Source organism: Schistocerca americana, chromosome X (assembly GCF_021461395.2).
Source record: "Schistocerca americana isolate TAMUIC-IGC-003095 chromosome X, iqSchAmer2.1, whole genome shotgun sequence".
Taxonomy (NCBI): domain Eukaryota; kingdom Metazoa; phylum Arthropoda; class Insecta; order Orthoptera; family Acrididae; genus Schistocerca; species Schistocerca americana.
Window position 1 is genome coordinate 938,445,811 of NC_060130.1, and position 19,817 is coordinate 938,465,627.

The 19,817-nt window shown below is 41.1% G+C and overlaps 1 protein-coding gene across 1 annotated transcript in view; it reads right to left on the minus strand.

The window, feature by feature from the left end:
• Window positions 1–590: 590 nt before the first annotated feature.
• The window catches only part of LOC124556412 (dynein axonemal heavy chain 7-like), a 746,268-nt gene continuing 727,041 nt past the window's right edge, over window positions 591–19,817 (minus strand). The window contains exon 34 of the mRNA XM_047130371.1: window positions 591–849. Coding sequence (XP_046986327.1) covers window positions 591–849 — 259 coding nt within the window. The remainder of the gene's footprint in view (window positions 850–19,817) is intronic.

A 19,817-nucleotide genomic window follows, 5' to 3' on the forward strand; every position in this document is an offset into this window, starting at 1 on the left:
CAGAATTCAGTTGTGGAAGTGCAATCTAAAATGATTGTCTCTGTCAAAATGCTTCATAGTCTATTGGAAGTATCTACCTGTGATTAACATTCCATATAAAATCTTATAGACAAGCCTGGGAACTGTGTTGCCATGAGTGATAATAAATGTGAAAACTGGCCAAGTTAACTAAATTTGTGTTGCATCTGTTCCTTAAAAACTTTCTACCTAAAACCATATTTCAGCAAGCTAAGGATATCTGGCAAATGGCTAGCAAGTGCCATCAGTAAATCATAGGCGAGTCATGTTCCACTAGGGTAGTTGGAAAGGACTTACAGAAGACTAAAAAACATCCATAAAGAAATGGAGACTATATTCAAAACTAAAAGAAAAATCTGTAAATTAAGTTGATGTACATAATTTATGACGAAAATAAAAATTAGTATTCATAACAGTAGGAAGTGTCTTACATAACTTTCAGAATGACTCCAATATGTATGTAGGTGTGACCTGAAAATAAAATTAATGCGTGACACATTGCTTAAGCTATGAATGTTTATTTTGACTATAATTTGATACTTCCAGACAAATAAAAATATAATGCATATCTATTATTTATTTGTTTGGCAGAGAAGTGCTACTCCTCTCTTTATCCAGTGGGATTGAGGAAGTTCACTTGGTAATAACATAGCTAGCACAAAATTTGTTGATAGCCCATTTGTCATAATTATTCCTCGACGTTCAGGTGTTCTGTAGAGTGGACATACGTAAAAGTTTCTCCATGTTAACTTAGAGATCTCTGCAATTTTAATCCAAATTATTGGCATCTCTTCCTGTATTTGTTTCGGATATTGATCTGCCAGCTGGTTCCTGCAACATTAATTTGATACATTCATTGCTCTCATGTAGTGGAGTATGTGAGACAAATGTTCCATAAAATTTCGCAGCCACATACATTTCACTTCTTCCTCAAATATGTCGGCTATATACTATCCAGCCATCTTCAGAGTGAGCAGAGGCGACTGACACTCCTGCAATTGCCCTGTCTTTTTAAACCCTCAGACCTTGTCACTGCGCATGTGACGACAGATATACAGTGTGCCAGAGACTTTGATCAGCGGCAAAGAGACACAACTTATGCATGAAATTAGATCTATGACTGCACAGTCGACGAACACAGTGATACTGTTGTATAACTGTGAGCTACACTGACGCGATGTCTTTGTGAATTTATTACAGAAAGCGTTGGATTCCATGACTTGTCCAAGCTGAAGTTGCTATCTCTATAAATTAAATTCATCACCAACTGAATTTCAATTGCTTCTTTCACTACTGAGTCCCAGAAAGATGAAATCGAGGCTAAAATTTCGACGTTATCATACACCATAGAGTGCCCAGTGTCAATACAGTGCTCTGCCACCGCCAGTCTGTTAGGTTGTAAGAACTGGATATACCTGTGGTGCACTGTGCAGCTCTCATGGATTGCACGTGTCGTCTGTCCAGTGTATGAATGGCCACACTGACAGGGCTTTCGAAGTACAAATCATCTTTAATGGAACCTAGGAATGCTGCTGTCTTTGGTGGAGGGTGAAAAATCCTAGCTCTTTGTGTTTGCTAAGGATGCGTCCTATTTTTTATGATAGGTTTCCCACATATGGCAGAAAAGCCACAGATTTAAAACTTTACTTATGGCCACTGTTGGTGTCATTCATAGTGCCACACATATCTGCTGTGGAGAGTACCCATTGGCTTCAAAAAGTCTTCTCAACTGTAGAGGCTCGTCCTCCAGACTGCTGTCGTCAACAATGATATGTGCTCTGTGTACCAGATTTCTGAGTACACTCATCGTCTGCAAAGGATGGTGGCAGCTATGAACATAAATATAAATCAGTATGGGTTGGTTTCTGATATACTGCACGTCCCAAAGGGCCATCATCTTTGTGTTGTACCAAAACATCCAAAATTGGAAAGCACCCATCTTTTTCGATTTCCATCACGAACTGTATTTGTCTGTGAATGGAATTGAGATCATTTAAAAATTCTTTAATTTATTGTCACCACGGAACTGTACTACAAACGTGTCATTGACGTACCTCCAAAATACTGTGGGATTCAAACTAGTAGATTTCAGTTCATTTCCCTCGAAGTCTTCGATAAAAAATTTGGCCACAAAGGGCGACAAAGGACTACCCAAGGTGACAACATCAGTCTGTTCATAAAATTCGTTATTGAATTAAAAATATGTCGAGGTCAAAACATATTCAAACAAAGCTGAAAACTCTTTATCAAAGGTTTTGCCAGTAAGAAATGATGATTCTGAAAGAGGAACACTAATGCATCTGAACTGTTCAGTTTGAGTGATTCTACACTTGAGAAGAGTTTTTGAAGCCAATGGGTACTCTCCGCAACAGGTATAAAAGGCCCTACGAATGGGACCAACAGTGGGCATAAGGAATGCAGAAGACACACAAAGTTTTAAGTCCGTGGCTTTTCTGTCATACGTGGAAGCCTACCATGAGAAATAGGATGGATCCCCAGAAAACACCAAGTGAAAGTGATTTTCACCCTCTGCTAGAGACAGTAGCACTCCTGAGTTCCATTAAAGAAGATTTAGTGCTTTGGAAGCATGGCATTTACAAGATCCCCTTTGAGTGTGGCCGTTCATACATCAGATGGACAACATATATGCTCCACAAGAGACGTACAGTGCAGCACAGGTATACCCAGCTCTTACAACCTAATAAACTGTCGCTGGCAGAGCACTGTATTGACACTAGTCTATGGTGTATGATAACGTCAAAATTTTAGCCTTGACTTCATCTTTCTGGGATTCAGTAGTGAAAGAAGGAATTGAAATTTTTTTGGTAACGAATTTAATTAATAGAGAAAACGACTTCAGTTAGGACAAATCATGGAATCCGGCACTTTCTGTAATAAACGCACAAAGACATTACGACAGTGAGCTTTACAGTGATACAACAATATCACCATGTGAAATGACTGTGCAGCAATAAATCTATTTTCATGCATATGTTGTACCTCTTTGCCGCTGATCAACGTCTCTGGCACCTTGTTCATTTATTTATTTATTTAGATTTTTTTACGTGTAGTCATCAATATGATGGCTTTTGCAAACATCACGTACAGTTACAAACATAAAATACATTTAGATCTTAGCTTTACAGGTAATAGTTAAACAGTAAATTGATGCTTGTCAAAATACATTACATCTTAGACATATTAATTCAGCCAATTTTTTTGTACATTATTTCACAGCTCTTAAACTTAACCATTTAAAATTCTTTGAGTGAATAGTGACACTTTTCAATTAAGAATTCTTTTAGTTTTGATTTGAATTGCTTTTTATTACTGTATTTCTTGGACTCTGGCAGTTTATAATACCGTATCAGTCCATTAGTATACGGGCTCTGGTCCATCATTTTTAATCTTGTTCTGTGTCGGTAGTAATTTTCTTTGGACCTGGTGTTGTGGTTACATAAATCACTACATTTAGTTACTTCAGTTTTCTGTGAGACAAAAAAGTAATTAATTTATAAAGATACAAAGAGTATATGGTGAAGTAGTTGTGTTGTCTCAAAACATCATGGCAAAAGTCTTTGTAGCCTAATCCATGTATAATCCTTAACCCTCTTTTTTGTAGCAATAGTACTCTGTTAAGGTGAATGTCTGCAGCACAACCTTCAATTTCTATACAGTAGCTAAGATTGGGATGGATACAGTTTTAAGCATGTGGGTGGGCACCATTTTGGACAGTTGGCTAAGAAGGTACAGCCCATTTGCTGACTTTTTTACATTCAGCGTTAATGTGGCTAATCCACCAGAGGTTTGAGTACAGATGGCTTCCTAGAAATTTACATTTGTTAGCTTCCTCTGCCACTATGCTGACTACCTCATTTATGCATGAGTAGTGTGAGCTGCCAGTTGTAAATATTAGCATCTGGAATTTATTTACATTGACCTTTAATCCTTGTGCATGAAAATATGGATTTAATTCTAGTATCCCATTACTTGCTGAAAATCTCAGTTCCTCACAATCTTTACCATGAAATAAAAATTAGACGTCGTCAGCATAATTTACAATGTGCGAGTTAATGGGATGTACAACGTCATTAATATATGCTAAAAATAGGAAAGGTCCAAGAATAGAGCCTTTAGGGACCCCTGTGTCACTGTTTCACTTGTGGATTTAAAATTTAAGATGTTATTGTCAATTCGATGTGTAAGTTTGGTACACTGTTTCGTATTCACCAGATAGGTGGATAGAACTTTCATTGATGCATCACTGATATTGTACGCCTGCAGTTTTTTAAGAGAAGCTCATGGTTTACTGAGTCAAAAGCTTTGCTCAGCTCAAGGAATATTCTGGCTGAGTGCACACCTCATTCTATATTCTATACTTCATGGAAGAAACTGGTAATAGCATTGGCCGTGCTTAGGTCTTTCCTAAACCCATACTGCGATTCAGTAAGCATTTTGTGTCTTGAGAAAAATGTAGAGTTGGGATAGGATAACTCTTTCAAATATTTTACTGAAGGTAGAGGTTAGTGATATCGGTCTAAGAGGTGTGACTGGAAAGTTATAAGAATGGATCCGCTACTGCTTACTGGTTTGGTGTGCAGGTGCATAGAGGATAGGGAGTGATTCATTGCCTTGTGCTTGAACGCCCTCTGACAGGAAACTGTGTTTCCTTTATTCAGTTCATCGTGGCAGCTGGTTGAGTGCGGGTCTGTTAGGGCTTGTTGCCGGATTCTGTCAGTGTGAATAAAAACGGAGCAAGAAGTTTGTGTGAAATTTTGTTTTAAAACCCAGAAATCAGCTGCTGAGACCTATGAACTATTAAAACAGCTTTTGGATATAATTATATGAGCCAGTCAAATATTTTCGTCTGTTCAACAGATTTAAAAATGGCCACGAATCATTTGAAGATGAACCATGGTCTGGCCATCCTTCCACCTCCAAAACGAATAAAAATGTAGTGAAAGTTTGTGACTTAGTGTGCTCTGATCATAGACTTACAATTAGTGAGATGTCTAATGAACTTAATTTAAGTTTCTATGCAGTTCAGTCAATTTTAACTGAAGATCTTAGTTGGGTGCTACACCATGTCACTGCTCCGGTTCATCATGCCATCTCCATCGTTGAATTTTTGGCCAAATTCAAAATTCCTGTGCTTCCACAACTGCCATATTTCCCTGAATTGGACCCTGCGGACTTCTACCTGTTTCCTAAAATGAAATTTTCACTGAAAGGGAAGCGATTTGACTCGACTGAAGACATCCAGGCAAATACGGAGAGCATCCATAACAAAAAAATTCCAGGAATGTTTCCAAAAGTGTAAACACCGTTGGAGTCAGTGTGCTCAGTCAGAAGGGGACTATTTTGAAGGAGATGCATCACAGTAGCATGTAAGTACTACCATTGTAAATTACAAGCCCATTCTTAAAACTTTCCTTCACTCCTTGCATAATTAGAAACTACTTCTTTATTTCCCTTCTTATGGATTGGCTGAATTACACTTATTTTTAAGGCATTTGGGTATATGTTTTCATTAATACTACAGTTGATAAGATAGGTAAGAGGTGTAGTTATTTAATTTGCACATTTCTTTAACACCACACTTGGGATACCATCCCATCCAGATGAGTGCTTGTTCTTCAGCTTTTGTATTGTGTTAAATGTTTCCTGTTCATTAACCTCCATAAATTCGAGCTCTATACCATCCGTGACATCATTTGGTGTGCCAGCCTGTAGATCTATAATAGGAGCTGGTTGGTCAAAAGGAGAGATAAAATGCTTATTGAATAAATCACATACTTCATTTGGATCTTTCACTAGATGGCCCTCATATCTAATTTTCACTGGTTCACTTTGTCCCTTGCTGGTGGCTTTACAATGTTTATTGATTAGTCTCCAGGATGTCTTACCTATGGTGGTTGAGTGCTCTATTGCATCATTGTTTATCTGTTTCCTCTAGTGTAAAAGGTCTGTCTTAAAAGTTCTGTGGCCACATGTGCAATGGGGTGGCCCGCAGGTTTAAAAGGACTGAGTAATTGCTGAAGTGTTAGTCATCTTTGTTCACTCTGAAGATGGTTGAACGATATACAGCTAAAATATTAGAAGAGGGAGTGAAATTTATGCCGCTGCACGCCTGAAATTTTATGGAACACTCATTACATGATGAAAATATGAAGATGCACAAATCAGACAAATGTTTGTCTCTGCCTTCTCCTTTCTTTCCGTGACAATACAAACACTACAGTATACTGCTCTACCTTTGGCTTATGCTCACCTTCAGATGACAGTTACATGTCAGGAACATTATCCACAGGCTGAAGGAAGACAATGGAGAACAAATTTTGTTGAAACTTTACCAAAAAAGGAAGACATCATTCTTGCCTTCAAAGCCCATTACTCAGTAATGGAATTTACTATTTTTAGAGTGTCTTTTGAAAGTTGAGGAAATGGAAATGAATGAATTTAGCCAATAGTGTTTGGATTAGTAAATTGTTTTCATTCATGGCAAGATATCTTAATGTCCTAGATGAAATTCCAAACTTCCATTCAGTACATGATGTGGTGTCACCGCCAGACACCACACTTGCTAGGTGGTAGCTTTAAATCGGCCGCGTGTCGCCACTGTGTGATCACAGACCGAGCGCCACCACAAGGCAGGTCTCGAGAGACTGACTAGCACTTGCCCCAGTTGTACGGACGACGTAGCTAGCGACTACACTGATGAAGCCTCGCTCCTTTGCCGAGCAGATAGTTACAGACCTATCTCTTGCCTGCGTGAACTAAACGCGTGCCTTTCGGCTACTTCCGTGGCGTGGCTGTCTTGCTACGCCACAACACATGATAACCAGGTGAACTGGTTCAATGCTTAGGGCATTGTACTTGGAATTAGTCAAAATTGAAGTGCTATTCCGCAGTTGGTAATCCTGATTTATGTTTTCCACAGTTTTTCTTAATGTCTTATGGCGAATTATGGAGTGGATTCTTAGAAAACAATATAGTACATTATCGTACTTATATGCAGAAAACATAGCCATAATATTGTTTTTAACATATTTTAATGCAGTTGAAGTAAATTATGCATTACAGTTTCACATATGACTTTTAAAGACATTCACGAAAGATTGTAACTGGGACCTCTTGCTTTAATGTAAGGATTAGTCAGTTTTACAATTACAGTAACTTGCTCAGTGAAAAATATGCCTTAAGCTACTGGAACATGTTTTTTTCTTCATATATACAATGATTTCTACTTCATAATTTATTTGATATTTACGTTGTAATTTGTTTTTTAACTATTATTATTTTACTATTAGAAAAACATTTTTAAACACGACATTGCTTTAAAAAAATGCTACCCACCTCAAGCAAGGTGGCATACAGAAATTGAGAGACAACAGTATGTAGAAATAAAAATGTTTATTTTATATTGTGGAAATCTGGAATGTGAAGGCAGACTGGAGATAGGCAAACGTCTCTATAGAGTAATGCAAATGTTTGAAAAGCCATGCGACAATCTTAGAAACAGGGATCAAATACTTGCAATTGTAATCAAATTAATTGTTGAGATTATTTTATTGTAAAGGAACAGAGAAGCGATTTTTGTCTGTGTTGTGTCCATTGAAATTTAAGTAGTGTTTTGAGGATAAGAAAGAGATTACTCAAAAGCGCTGGATATTTAGATGTCTATGATGATGATAAAGTTTTTCAAAATAGTGGCTGGTGAAATTACAGGAATGACTCAGTGTAAAAGACTACAATCAACAGTGAAAATCAGTGAAAATGAAAATAATAGACTATTAAGGATAAATGGACACACCAAAAAATATGTTTCATAAAGGGACATGATGTAAAATAGAACAACCTGTGAAAATTGCACGTTATTTCTTTAGAACATTGAGAAAGTTGGAATGGAGAGAATACAGTCAGTTCCACAAGAAACAGTATGCATAATGTTAAATGTAACATCTGCAGCAACATCTCTGGTAGTACCTGTAATCAATGAACTTTTACACATTGTATAGATAAACAGGGTGGGACTTGAATGTTTTGTTTCGTCAGTTACAGTTTTGGCTATTTGCACTAATTAGCGGCGAATTTAAACGCGTAAAAATGAACAACATTTATCAAAAATGTCTTCTGAGCTCCATTAGAGAACTCCTTGGTTCAAACAAGGCAAACTAGGTGCTTCAAGAGGATAATGGTCCAAAACATCGCAGCCGTCTCTGTACAGTGCAGAAGTAAGACAATTGGGTGTCCTTGATGTGTTCGCCTGCAATTCCTCCAGATGCAAATCCTATCAAAAGTGTTTGGTCATATATTAAGGTGAAGCTTAAAGGAAAGCCAATATATACTTTGAAGCAGCTGTCATATAAAATCAGGTTGATTTGGATACTGTTACTGTGAGAATATGCAGAAAATCTCATGGAAGGCATGCCAAAAAGGTGCCAAGCTATAATTGATAACAGCTGAAATTGGATATCAGGTAATTCTGCAATTAGTAATAACACGTCTTTTCATGTAAATATATGCTCATAATAGTGTCTTTTATTTCATACAGATAATGGTATACACTTTCTTGTGGACCTGTCTGTATACAGGGTGCTCCATTGATAGTGACCGGGCCAAATATCTCTCGAAATAAGCATCAAACGAAAAAACTACAAGGAATGAAACACGTCTAGCTTGAAGGGGTAGCCGGCCAGCGTGGCCGAGCGGTTCTAGGCGCTACAGTCTGGAACCGCGCGACCGCTACAGTCGCAGGTTCGAATCCTGCCTCGGGCATGGATGTGTGTGACGTCCAGGTTAGTTAGGTTTAAGTAGTTCTAAGTTCTAGGGGACTGATGACCTCAGATGTTAAGTCCCATAGTGCTCAGAGCCATTTGAACCATTTTGAAGGGGTAAACCAGATGGCGTTATGGTTGGCACGCTAGATGGCGCTGCCATAGGTAAAATGGATATCAACTGCGTTTTTTAAAAGAGGAACCCCCATTTTTTATTACATATTCGTGTACTACGTAAAGAAATATGAAAGTTTTAATTGGACCACTTTTTTCGCTTTGTGACAGATGGCGCTGTAATAGTCACAAACGTATAAGTACATGGTATTACGTAACATTCCGCCAGTGCGGACGGTATTTGCTTCGTGATACATCACCCGTGTTAAAATGGACCGTTTACCACTATTGTAATCAAAATGCCCAACAGGCGTGTACTATGTATGCTGCTCGGTATCCTGGACGACATCATCCAAGTGTCTGGACCGCTCGCCAGATAGTTACGTTATTAAAGGAAACATGAAGTGTTCAGCCACATGAGAAACGTCATCCACGACCTGCAACAAATGATGATGCCCAAGTAGGTGTTTTAGCTGCTGTCAAGGCTAATCCGCACATCAGTAGCAGACAAATTGCGCGAGAATCGCGAATCTGAGAAACGTCGGCGTTGAGAATGCTACATCAACATCGATTGCACCCGTACTATATTTCTGTGCATCAGGAATTGAATGGCGACGACTTTGAACAGTTCTGCCACTGGGCACAAGAGAATTTACGGAACGATGACAGATTTTTTGCACGCGTTCTATTTAGTGACGAAGCGTCATTCACCAACAGCGGTAACGTAAACCGGCATAATATGCACTATTGGGCAACGGAAAATCCACGATGGCTAAGACAAGTGGAACATCAGCGACCTTGGCGGGTGAATGTATGGTGCGACATTATGGGAGGAAGGATAATTGGTCCCCATTTTATCGATGGCAATCTAAATGGTGCAATGTATGCTGATTTCCTTCGTAATGTGCTACCGATGTTGCTACAAGATGTTTCACTGCATGACAGAATGGCAATGTTCTTCCAACATGATGGATGTCCGGCACATAGCTCGCGTTTGGTCGAAGCGGTACTGTATAGCATATTTCATAACAGGTGGATTGGTCGTCGAAGCGCCATACCATGGCCTGCACGTTCACCAGATCTCACGTCCCCGGATTTCTTTCTGTGGGGAAAGTTGAAGGATATTTGCTATCGTGATCCACCGACTACGCCTGACAACATGCGTCAGCGCATTGTCAATGCATGTGCGAACATTACGGAAGGCGAACTACTCTCTGTTGAGAGGAATGTCGTTACACGTATTGTCAAATGCATTGAGGTTGACGGACATCGTTTTGAGCGTTAATGTGATAATTTCAGGTAATCACGCTGTAACAGCATGTGTTCTCAGAAATGATAAGTTCACAAAGTACATGTATCACATTGGAACAACCGAAATAAAATGTTCAAACGTACCTACGTTCTGTATTTTAATTTAAAAACCCTACCTGTTACCAACAGTTCGTCTAAAATTGTGAGCCATATGTTTGTGACTATTACAGCGCCGTCTGTCACAAAGAGAAAAAAGTGGTCTAACTAAAACATTCATATTTCTTTACGTACTGCACGAATATGTAATAAAAAATGGGGGTTCCAATTAAAAAAAACACAGTTGATATCCGTTTTTACCTCTGGCCGCGCCATCTAGCGGGCCAACCATAGCGCCATCTGATTTCCCCCTTAAAGCTAGACAAGTTTCGTTCTTTCTACCGTAGTTTTTTCGTTTGACGCTTATTTCGTGAGATATTTGGCCCGGTCACGATCAGTGGACCACCCTGTACATTAAATGTTCAATTGTGCATATTGGAGTAAACAAAAATGCAAGGCACATTATGAGTCAAGTACAGAGAATCACACACAGTTTTAGAACTACGTTATTTCATAGGTCTTACTATTGAATTTTAAGCCAAGTGGGGAATAAGCCATTACACGGAACTACTCTGTTTTTAAGAACATTAAAAATGATTAACTGGTGTGTTAAGGGCAGTTACTGGCAGCAGACTCTCAGTGTGCTGTACTGTAACATATGATACACTAGTGGTCATTAAAATTACTACACCAAGAAGAAGTGCAGATGATAAACGGGTATTCTTTGGACAGTTATATTATACTAGAATTGAGATGTGATTACATTTTCACACAGTTTGGGTGCATAGATCCTGAGAAATCAGTACCCAGAACAACCACCTCTGGCCGTAATAACGGCCTCGAAACGCCTGGGCATTCAGTCAAACCGACCTTTATCAAAGTCGGAAACGTCATGGTACGCATTTCTCCTCCTTACACGAGGCATCACAACAACGTTTCACCAGACAACGCCGGTCAACTGCTGTTTGTGTATGAGAAATCGGTTGGAAACTTTCCTCATGTCAGCTCCTTGTAAGTGTCGCCACCGGCGCCAACCTTGTGTGAATGCTCTGAAAAGCTAATCATTTCCATACCACAGCATCTTCTCCCTGTCGGTTACATTTCGCGTCTGTAGCACGTCATCTTCGTGGTGTAGCAATTTTAATGGCCAGTAGTGTATAAATGCATCAATATTGATTAGTTTTGCTGCTGGTAGCTCGAGGCAGTAAATTGTTGAACTGACAATGAGGAAATTAGGTATCACTTTTTAAAGAAGTCATGTTCAGCATATGTATGCTTATACCAAGCTATTTAACCTGGCAAGAGGAAAAAATTAATTCATTCAAAATTTACTCATGGTTGTCAAAGACCCATTGGCACAATGGAGTTGCACCAGTAAATGAGATAGATGAATCTGAGAGTACATTTTCAATGTCACTGACATATGAATGGTGGACAATCTCAAGATTTGCCACACTAATGATAACCCAGAAGAATCGTGTGGTGGAGTACACTGCAATCTGCAGTAAAGTGATAGTTGCCATGTACACAATGTGCAGATACAAAATTTTAATGAGTGGTTTCTCAGGTTTCAATTAAAGGCCTGTTCTTCAGATACACAGCAGGACAGCAGGATAGTGAATTCTTATGTATGGATTTAATGAGCATAGGGCAGAGACCGACACACTCCTGTGTCAACACATTTCATGTGATAGAAACTGCACTGTGGTGCTATAGACTGAAGACGGTCTTTGAAGGGGAGGTAGTAGGCAGCAAACAATAAGACTGCTGGATGCACCCATTTCCACATCTCCATCTACGTGGAAGCTCTGCAAATTACATTCAAGTGGCCGGCAGAGGGTTCATCGAACCACCTTCACTATAATCCTCTATTATTCCACTCTTGAACACCCATATCTTTCTCTTCTAGCTCTGATTCCCCATATTTTATTCTGATGATTGCTTCTTACTATGTAGGATGGCGTCAACAAAATATTTTCAGAGGAGAAAATTGGTGATTGAAATTTCGTGAGAAGATCCCGCTACAATGAGAACACCTTTGTTGTACTGATGTCCACCCCAAAACCTGTATCATGTCTATGACACTCCCTCCTCAATTTCTTGATAATACAAAATGTACTGCCCTGCTTTGAAATTTCTCGACGTGCTTTGTTAATCCTATCTGGCAAGGATTGCAGACTGTGACTGTGCAGCACTACTCCAAAAGAGTATGGTCAAGCGTAGTGCAGGCAGTCTCTTTAATAGATCTGTTGCATCTTTTAAGTGCTCTGCCGATAAAACACAGTCATTAGTTAGCCTTCCTCACAACACTGTCTTTGTGTTCTTTCCAATTTAAATTGTTTGTAATTGAAATTTCTAGGTATTTACTTGTATTTATTCCTTTTTGATTTGATTGATTTATCGTGTAACCTAAGTTCAATGGATTTCTTTTAGAATGAGATTTTCACTCTGCAGCAGAGTGTGCGCTAATATGAAACTTACTGGCAGATTAAAACTGTGTGCCGCACCGAGACTCAAATTCGGGACCGTTGCCTTTCACGGGCAAGTGCTCTACCAACTGAGCTACCCAAACACGACTCACGACCCGTCCTCACAGCTTTACTTCTGCCTGTACTTTGTCTCCTACCTTCCAAACTTTACAGAAGCTCTCCTGCGAACCTTGCAGAACTAGCACTCCTGAAAGAAAGGATATTGCGGACACATGGCTCAGCCACAGCCTAGGGGATGTTTCAAGAATGAGATTTTCACTCTGCAGCAGAGTGTGCGCTGATATGAAACTTCCTGGCAGATTAAAACTGTGTACCGGAGCCAGACTCGAACTCGGGAGCTTTGCCTTTCACGGGCAAGTGCTCTACCAACTGAGCTACCCAAGAACTACCCAAGCACTTTCTTTTAGCACTCATGTGGATGACGTCACACTTTTCATTACTTAGGTTCAATTGCCAATTTTGGCTCCATAAAGATATCGTATATAAATCGTACTGCAATTTGTTTTGATCTTCCGATGACTGAACTAGATGACAAACAACAGCATCATCTGCAAACAACCTAAGATGTCTGCTCAGATTGTCTCCTAAGTCATTTACATAGATAAGGAGTAGCAGAGGGCTAGAACACTACCTTGGGTTTGCCAGAAATCACTTCTGTTTTACTCAGTGACTTTCCTTCAATTACTACAAACTGTGTCCTCTGGGACAGGAAATCACGTATTCACTCACATAACTGAGATGATGTTCCATAAGTACACAATTTGATTAAAAGCTGCTTGTGAGATCTAGAAATATGGAATCAATTTGAAACCTCTTATTGATAGCGCTCAACACTTCCTGTGAGTAGAGAGCTAGTTGTGCTTCACAAGGATGATGTTTTCTGAATCTGTGTTGACTGTGTGTCAATTAACAGTTCTCTTCAAGGTACTGGTAATTCATAATGTTCAGGTACAATATATGTTCCAAAATCCTGCAGCATATCGATGTTAATGATAGGGGCCTGTAATTTAGTGGATTACTTCTATAGCCTTTCTTGAATATTTATGTGACCTGTGCAACTTTCCAGTCTTTGGTAATGAGTCACAACACCAAATACACCTCAGTTGTATAGCTTGACTCGCTTGACATCTGTGAAGACTCTTCTTCATGGTGGGATTTAGTGAACATCATGTGTAAATGAATGAATGAATGGATGAATCACAACACCAAATGACCCTAACACAAAAACACAGCAATTACATGTAGATATATGCCAAAAAAGTTGGCTAAAGCTTGGGTGCTGACATTCGCCACTTCTGAATTACAATAGAAATACTACAGTGCAATTAGTCAAGTGTTCTGGTGACCTGTTTTGCAAGTTCAACCATTCTACAATGTAATATCAATAGTTAATTAATGAAAAGGAAACCATTCAGTTCCAGCTGAGGTTAACAAATCCAAGAACTAAGGAATTTTATAATGTGCTGAAATAATAAAGCATGTATTTTCCAAAGAATAGCACAACATACTGAACAGGTTACTAGATTTAATCATCAGTTATGATTCACATTTTCAAGTTTTTGTTTATTTCAGATGTCATTCCTGAGATTTTTATTAGAATAAAATTATTCATTTTCTGTTTGCTTGTTTAATTTTATATGTGTGAAGTGGTGGTTAGTTTCTAATTTAATATGCAAGAGGTTTGTTTTTGTATATTGTGACATTATAATGTTTTCAAAGTTTAACAGAAATACATAAAATGTACCAGTCCAAATCACGTTAATTTCAATTTTCGAAGATGCTAAAAATTCTTTTTGTCCTACATAATATACCACTCTCTCAATTAAATCTGTCGAGGGTGTGTTATATTTAACATTAATATATGTCAAGGGGACCCAAAGCTGTGTGCAAATGTGGGCTGTGCCCCCTGTCCGCCTAGCTTTCAGAGAAAGGAAAGATACAGGGTGTAAACGGTATAAGGCGCCAAAATTATACAGATGGCACATCTCGCAATGCTTGACAAAAATGTCTAGTAACATGTTTGCGTATTCCCTACGGTTGTCCCAGAAAAAAACAGTTCGTCTCAGGATAATGGTTTTGGAAAAGTAGATACTTGGCCGTTCTCGTACGTAAGCAATCGGTTCCTGTTATTGCCCGCTGCGCGTGTTGACATCGCGAGCGTAAATCGTAAACACATAGGCAACTGCGGCCTGAGTGGCTGCGTCATTTTAATACACCGAGCGACGACAGTAGGCGAGTAACCTGTGCAGGTGTTATTGCAACTCTGTTAACTGTTAAGATGGAAAGGAGACTTACTATAGGTGAACTATGCATTTAATTTATGGCGAGGCAAAAGGTGTTGCGAGGGCAGCTGTACGAATTTATCGAGAACGCTTCCCACAACGACGACTTCCTGCACGAAAGACATTTGCTGCTGTCCACCAAAGGTTTGTGTCATTGTTATTCTCTACTTGTATGCGATTATTATGCATTTACATCTTAATACAGTACAGTTGTTATCTGCACCTTTGTAAATTTTCGTCCGTATGCGAAACGTATCTTCTGATATGCTTTCCGTTTTTGTTACATCATGACAGAATACAACTGACGAGTACGTATTTAATTTCCTTAGATTGAGAGATACTGGCTCTTTACTGCCCCGCGCAGAAGGCAGAGGCCCACAACGCGCCGATCGTACATTGCAAGCTGAGGGAAGAATTCTGGACCGCATCCAGGAGGATCCTTCTCAGAGTACTAGAAGCATCGCCCGCCACGTGGGTATATCGTACACTTTGTAAGAGGAGCGTCTGCGGCCTCACCACATTCAACGCGTACAAACATTGGAAGAACAAGGTTTCCCTCCACGACGTGAATTCTCAGAGTGGTTTTTGTTACACAGTGCGCAGTATGATTTTGTCAACAAAATACTCGTCACAGGTGAAGCGTGTTTCACTCGCGACGGAATAACTAATTTCCATAACATGCACACGTGGAGTGTACACAATCCTCGCCACGTAGTGGCAACACATTTTCAGCGACGATTTTCCGTAAATGTGAGGGCGGGTATGCTCGATAATTACATTATTGGGCCCTATGTTTTACCTGCACGTTTGACTGGTAACTATTACCGAACGTTTCTAGAGGAAACATTGTTACCACCGATGTTAGAAGACATTCCGTTAGGCATACGTCATAACATGTGGATCCTCCACGATGGTGCTCCACCCCACATTGGTCACAGAGTACGCAGATTTTTGGATAGTCGATTTACAGGACGATGGATCGGGCGTTCGGGTCCACGTCGATGGCCAGCACGCAGCCCTGATTTAAATCCACTGGATTTTTACTTTTGGGACCATATGAAAGAACTTGTTTACGCCGAGCCAGTAAATAATGTGGACGAATTGACGCAGAAGATTTTAGATGCTCCTAATACCATAAAGGCCAATGTGCATGTGTGTGAACGAGTGCAATGAAACTGGGTTCGCCGTAATGAAGCATGTGTAGAAGCGAATGGTGGTCATTTCGAACATTTATTGTGGTATTGGTGTAAGAGGAAACGAAGTACAGGGTAATGGGTTTTCTTTTCGTTACGATGTTGTTGTACAGAAGGAAAATAATGTGAATTTAGTATTCGTTATGGCATTGCCGTAAAAAGGTGAAACAGTTGATTGTAAATAATGCACAACTATCTACTTGGTGATTGATTGAATTTGTACTAATGGAAATACATTGTGTTTGATATTAGCTTGTCATTACTACTACGACCTTCGTTATCAACTTGTTGAGAAACAGACTGGTTGTATTCAATTCACGTAAAGCGAATTACACATTCTTCACAACCCAAAAACCGTTTACATTCCTTTTTTCGGTACCACCTGATTATCACACCACGTCGTTGTACACGTCCAATGATTTCAATCCTCTGGTCGGCTCGTTGCCTTTCTCTGGCCGCCCCGTCATTGTAGGCAATAAGCTCGGTACTCCGTGTACTGTCGGTTGACTACGTAAACAGAAATGCGTATACTATCTATCCTACGAACATTAGCTTTTAATAATACAAAAATAAAGTACATGATGCAAGAAAATGTCATTAGACTTTTTGCAAAGCACACAGAGATGTACCATCCGTATAATTTTGGCGCCTTATACCGTTTACACCCTGTATAGTGCAGTCAGGCGTTTTTCCCTAAAGGAAGTGATTTAAAAGTCAATATTATGCCAGTTTTGAACAGGGTATGAAGTGAAATTTTTTATTACTATTTACAAGCCATCATTTGCCTTCCAAATTATTAAAAATACTCCATATTGTTTGGGTACCTTTGATATACACTCCTGGAAATGGAAAAAAGAACACATTGACACCGGTGTGTCAGACCCACCATACTTGCTCCGGACACTGCGAGAGGGCTGTACAAGCAATGATCACACGCACGGCACAGCGGACACACCAGGAACCGCGGTGTTGGCCGTCGAATGGCGCTAGCTGCGCAGCATTTGTGCACCGCCGCCGTCAGTGTCAGCCAGTTTGCCGTGGCATACGGAGCTCCATCGCAGTCTTTAACACTGGTAGCATGCCGCGACAGCGTGGACGTGAACCGTATGTGCAGTTGACGGACTTTGAGCGAGGGCGTATAGTGGGCATGCGGGAGGCCGGGTGGACGTACCGCCGAATTGCTCAACACGTGGGGCGTGAGGTCTCCACAGTACATCGATGTTGTCGCCAGTGGTCGGCGGAAGGTGCACGTGCCCGTCGACCTGGGACCGGACCGCAGCGACGCACGGATGCACGCCAAGACCGTAGGATCCTACGCAGTGCCGTAGGGGACCGCACCGCCACTTCCCAGCAAATTAGGGACACTGTTGCTCCTGGGGTATCGGCGAGGACCATTCGCAACCGTTTCCATGAAGCTGGGCTACGGTCCCGCACACCGTTAGGCCGTCTTCCGCTCACGCCCCAACATCGTGCAGCCCGCCTCCAGTGGTGTCGCGACAGGCGTGAATGGAGGGACGAATGGAGACGTGTCGTCTTCAGCGATGAGAGTCGCTTCTGCCTTGGTGCCAATGATGGTCGTATGCGTGTTTGGCGCCGTGCAGGTGAGCGCCACAATCAGGACTGCATACGCCCGAGGCACACAGGGCCAACACTCGGCATCATGGTGTGGGGAGCGATCTCCTACACTGGCCGTACACCACTGGTGATCGTCGAGGGGACACTGAATAGTGCACGGTACATCCAAACCGTCATCGAACCCATCGTTCTACCATTCCTAGACCGGCAAGGGAACTTGCTGTTCCAACAGGACAATGCACGTCCGCATGTATCCCGTGCCACCCAACGTGCTCTAGAAGGTGTAAGTCAACTACCCTGGCCAGCAAGATCTCCGGATCTGTCCCCCATTGAGCATGTTTGGGACTGGATGAAGCGTCGTCTCATGCGGTCTGCACGTCCAGCACGAACGCTGGTCCAACTGAGACGCCAGGTGGAAATGGCATGGCAAGCCGTTCCACAGGACTACATCCAGCATCTCTACGATCGTCTCCATGGGAGAATAGCAGGCTGCATTGCTGCGAAAGGTGGATATACAGTGTACTAGTGCCGACATTGTGCATGCTCTGTTGCCTGTGTCTATGTGCCTGTGGTTCTGTCAGTGTGATCATGTGATGTATCTGACCCCAGGAATGTGTCAATAAAGTTTCCCCTTCCTGGGACAATGAATTCACGGTGTTCTTATTTCAATTTCCAGGAGTGTATATTGTTCTTTTGTTTCACATTAAATCAAACGATGGGTACTCCGTGTTGGAATATTGACAACATAAGGAAAAGGTAGTTTGCTTCTGACTGTAAAAGTGGCACATTTGGGTATAGACAATAACAACAAAAGACTATTACACATTTAGCTTTCAGCCAAAGCCTCCTTCAAGAAAGAAAACAGATACACATTCATTCACACAAGCAAGCACTTGTCACACACACATGACCACCTTCTCTTGCAGCTCACACCGGAATGCAACTATCAGGTAGAACGAAATCAGCAATATGAAGTGGGCAGAGAAGTGGAATGCAGAGAGAGATATGAGTGCTGTCTTGTGGAATGTGCAGGGTCTAGACCACGAACAGACAGTGAGGGGGAGGGGGGAGGGAAAATGGAGAGCAAAAAAGAAGACGAGAAGGGAAGGGGAAAAATGGGAATGTGAATTGCTTGAGAGCAGCACACAGAGAGGGTAAATGGTTCAAATGGCTCTGAGCACTATGGGACTCAACATCTTAGGTCATAAGTCCCCTAGAACTTAGAACTACTTAAACCTAACTAACCTAAGGACATCACACACACCCATGCCCGAGGCAGGATTCGAACCTGCGACCGTAGCAGTCTCGCGGTTCCGGACTGCAGCGCCAGAACTGCACGGCCACCGTGGCCGGCAGAGAGAGGGTAAGGGGATGAGAATAGGGAGGAGGTCATAGTCAGAGGGTGTGGAAGCTTTTGAAACTGTTGGATGGAGGATGCAGGGGTATTAGGTTACAGTAAGTTGAGACCGGGATAATCTCAAGAACAGAGAATCTGTTGTAAAGATAAATCCCATATGTGTAGTTCAGAAAAGATGGTAGTGTAGGGGAGTATCCAAATGGTATTCACAGGTGTCCCGGCATCTGGTGGGATAGGTTAAGCCTGTGACGGGGCTGGAATAGGAAGTGTTGGATGGATGGATTGGACAGGTCTTGCACCTCAGTCTTTCACAGGGATATAATCCCTGTGGCAAGGGATTGGGATTGGAAGTGGCATGGGGATGGAATAGGCTGTTGTGGGTGTTGGGTGGATGTCAGAACAAAACTTCAGGAGGGGTGGGATGGATTTTGGGCAGGATTTCTGTAGTTTCAGGGCATGATGATAGATAATCAAAGCCCTGACAAAGGATATGGTTGAGTTGTTCTAGTCTGGCGTGGTACTGGGTGACAAAGGGGGCACTCCTTTGTAGCTGGTTCTTGGGGGTGGTGGGTATGTGGGGAAATGGCATGGTTGATTTGTTTGCAAACTAGGTCTGGGGTATAGTGTCTGTCTGTGAAGGCCTTAGTGAGAGCTTCAGCATGCTG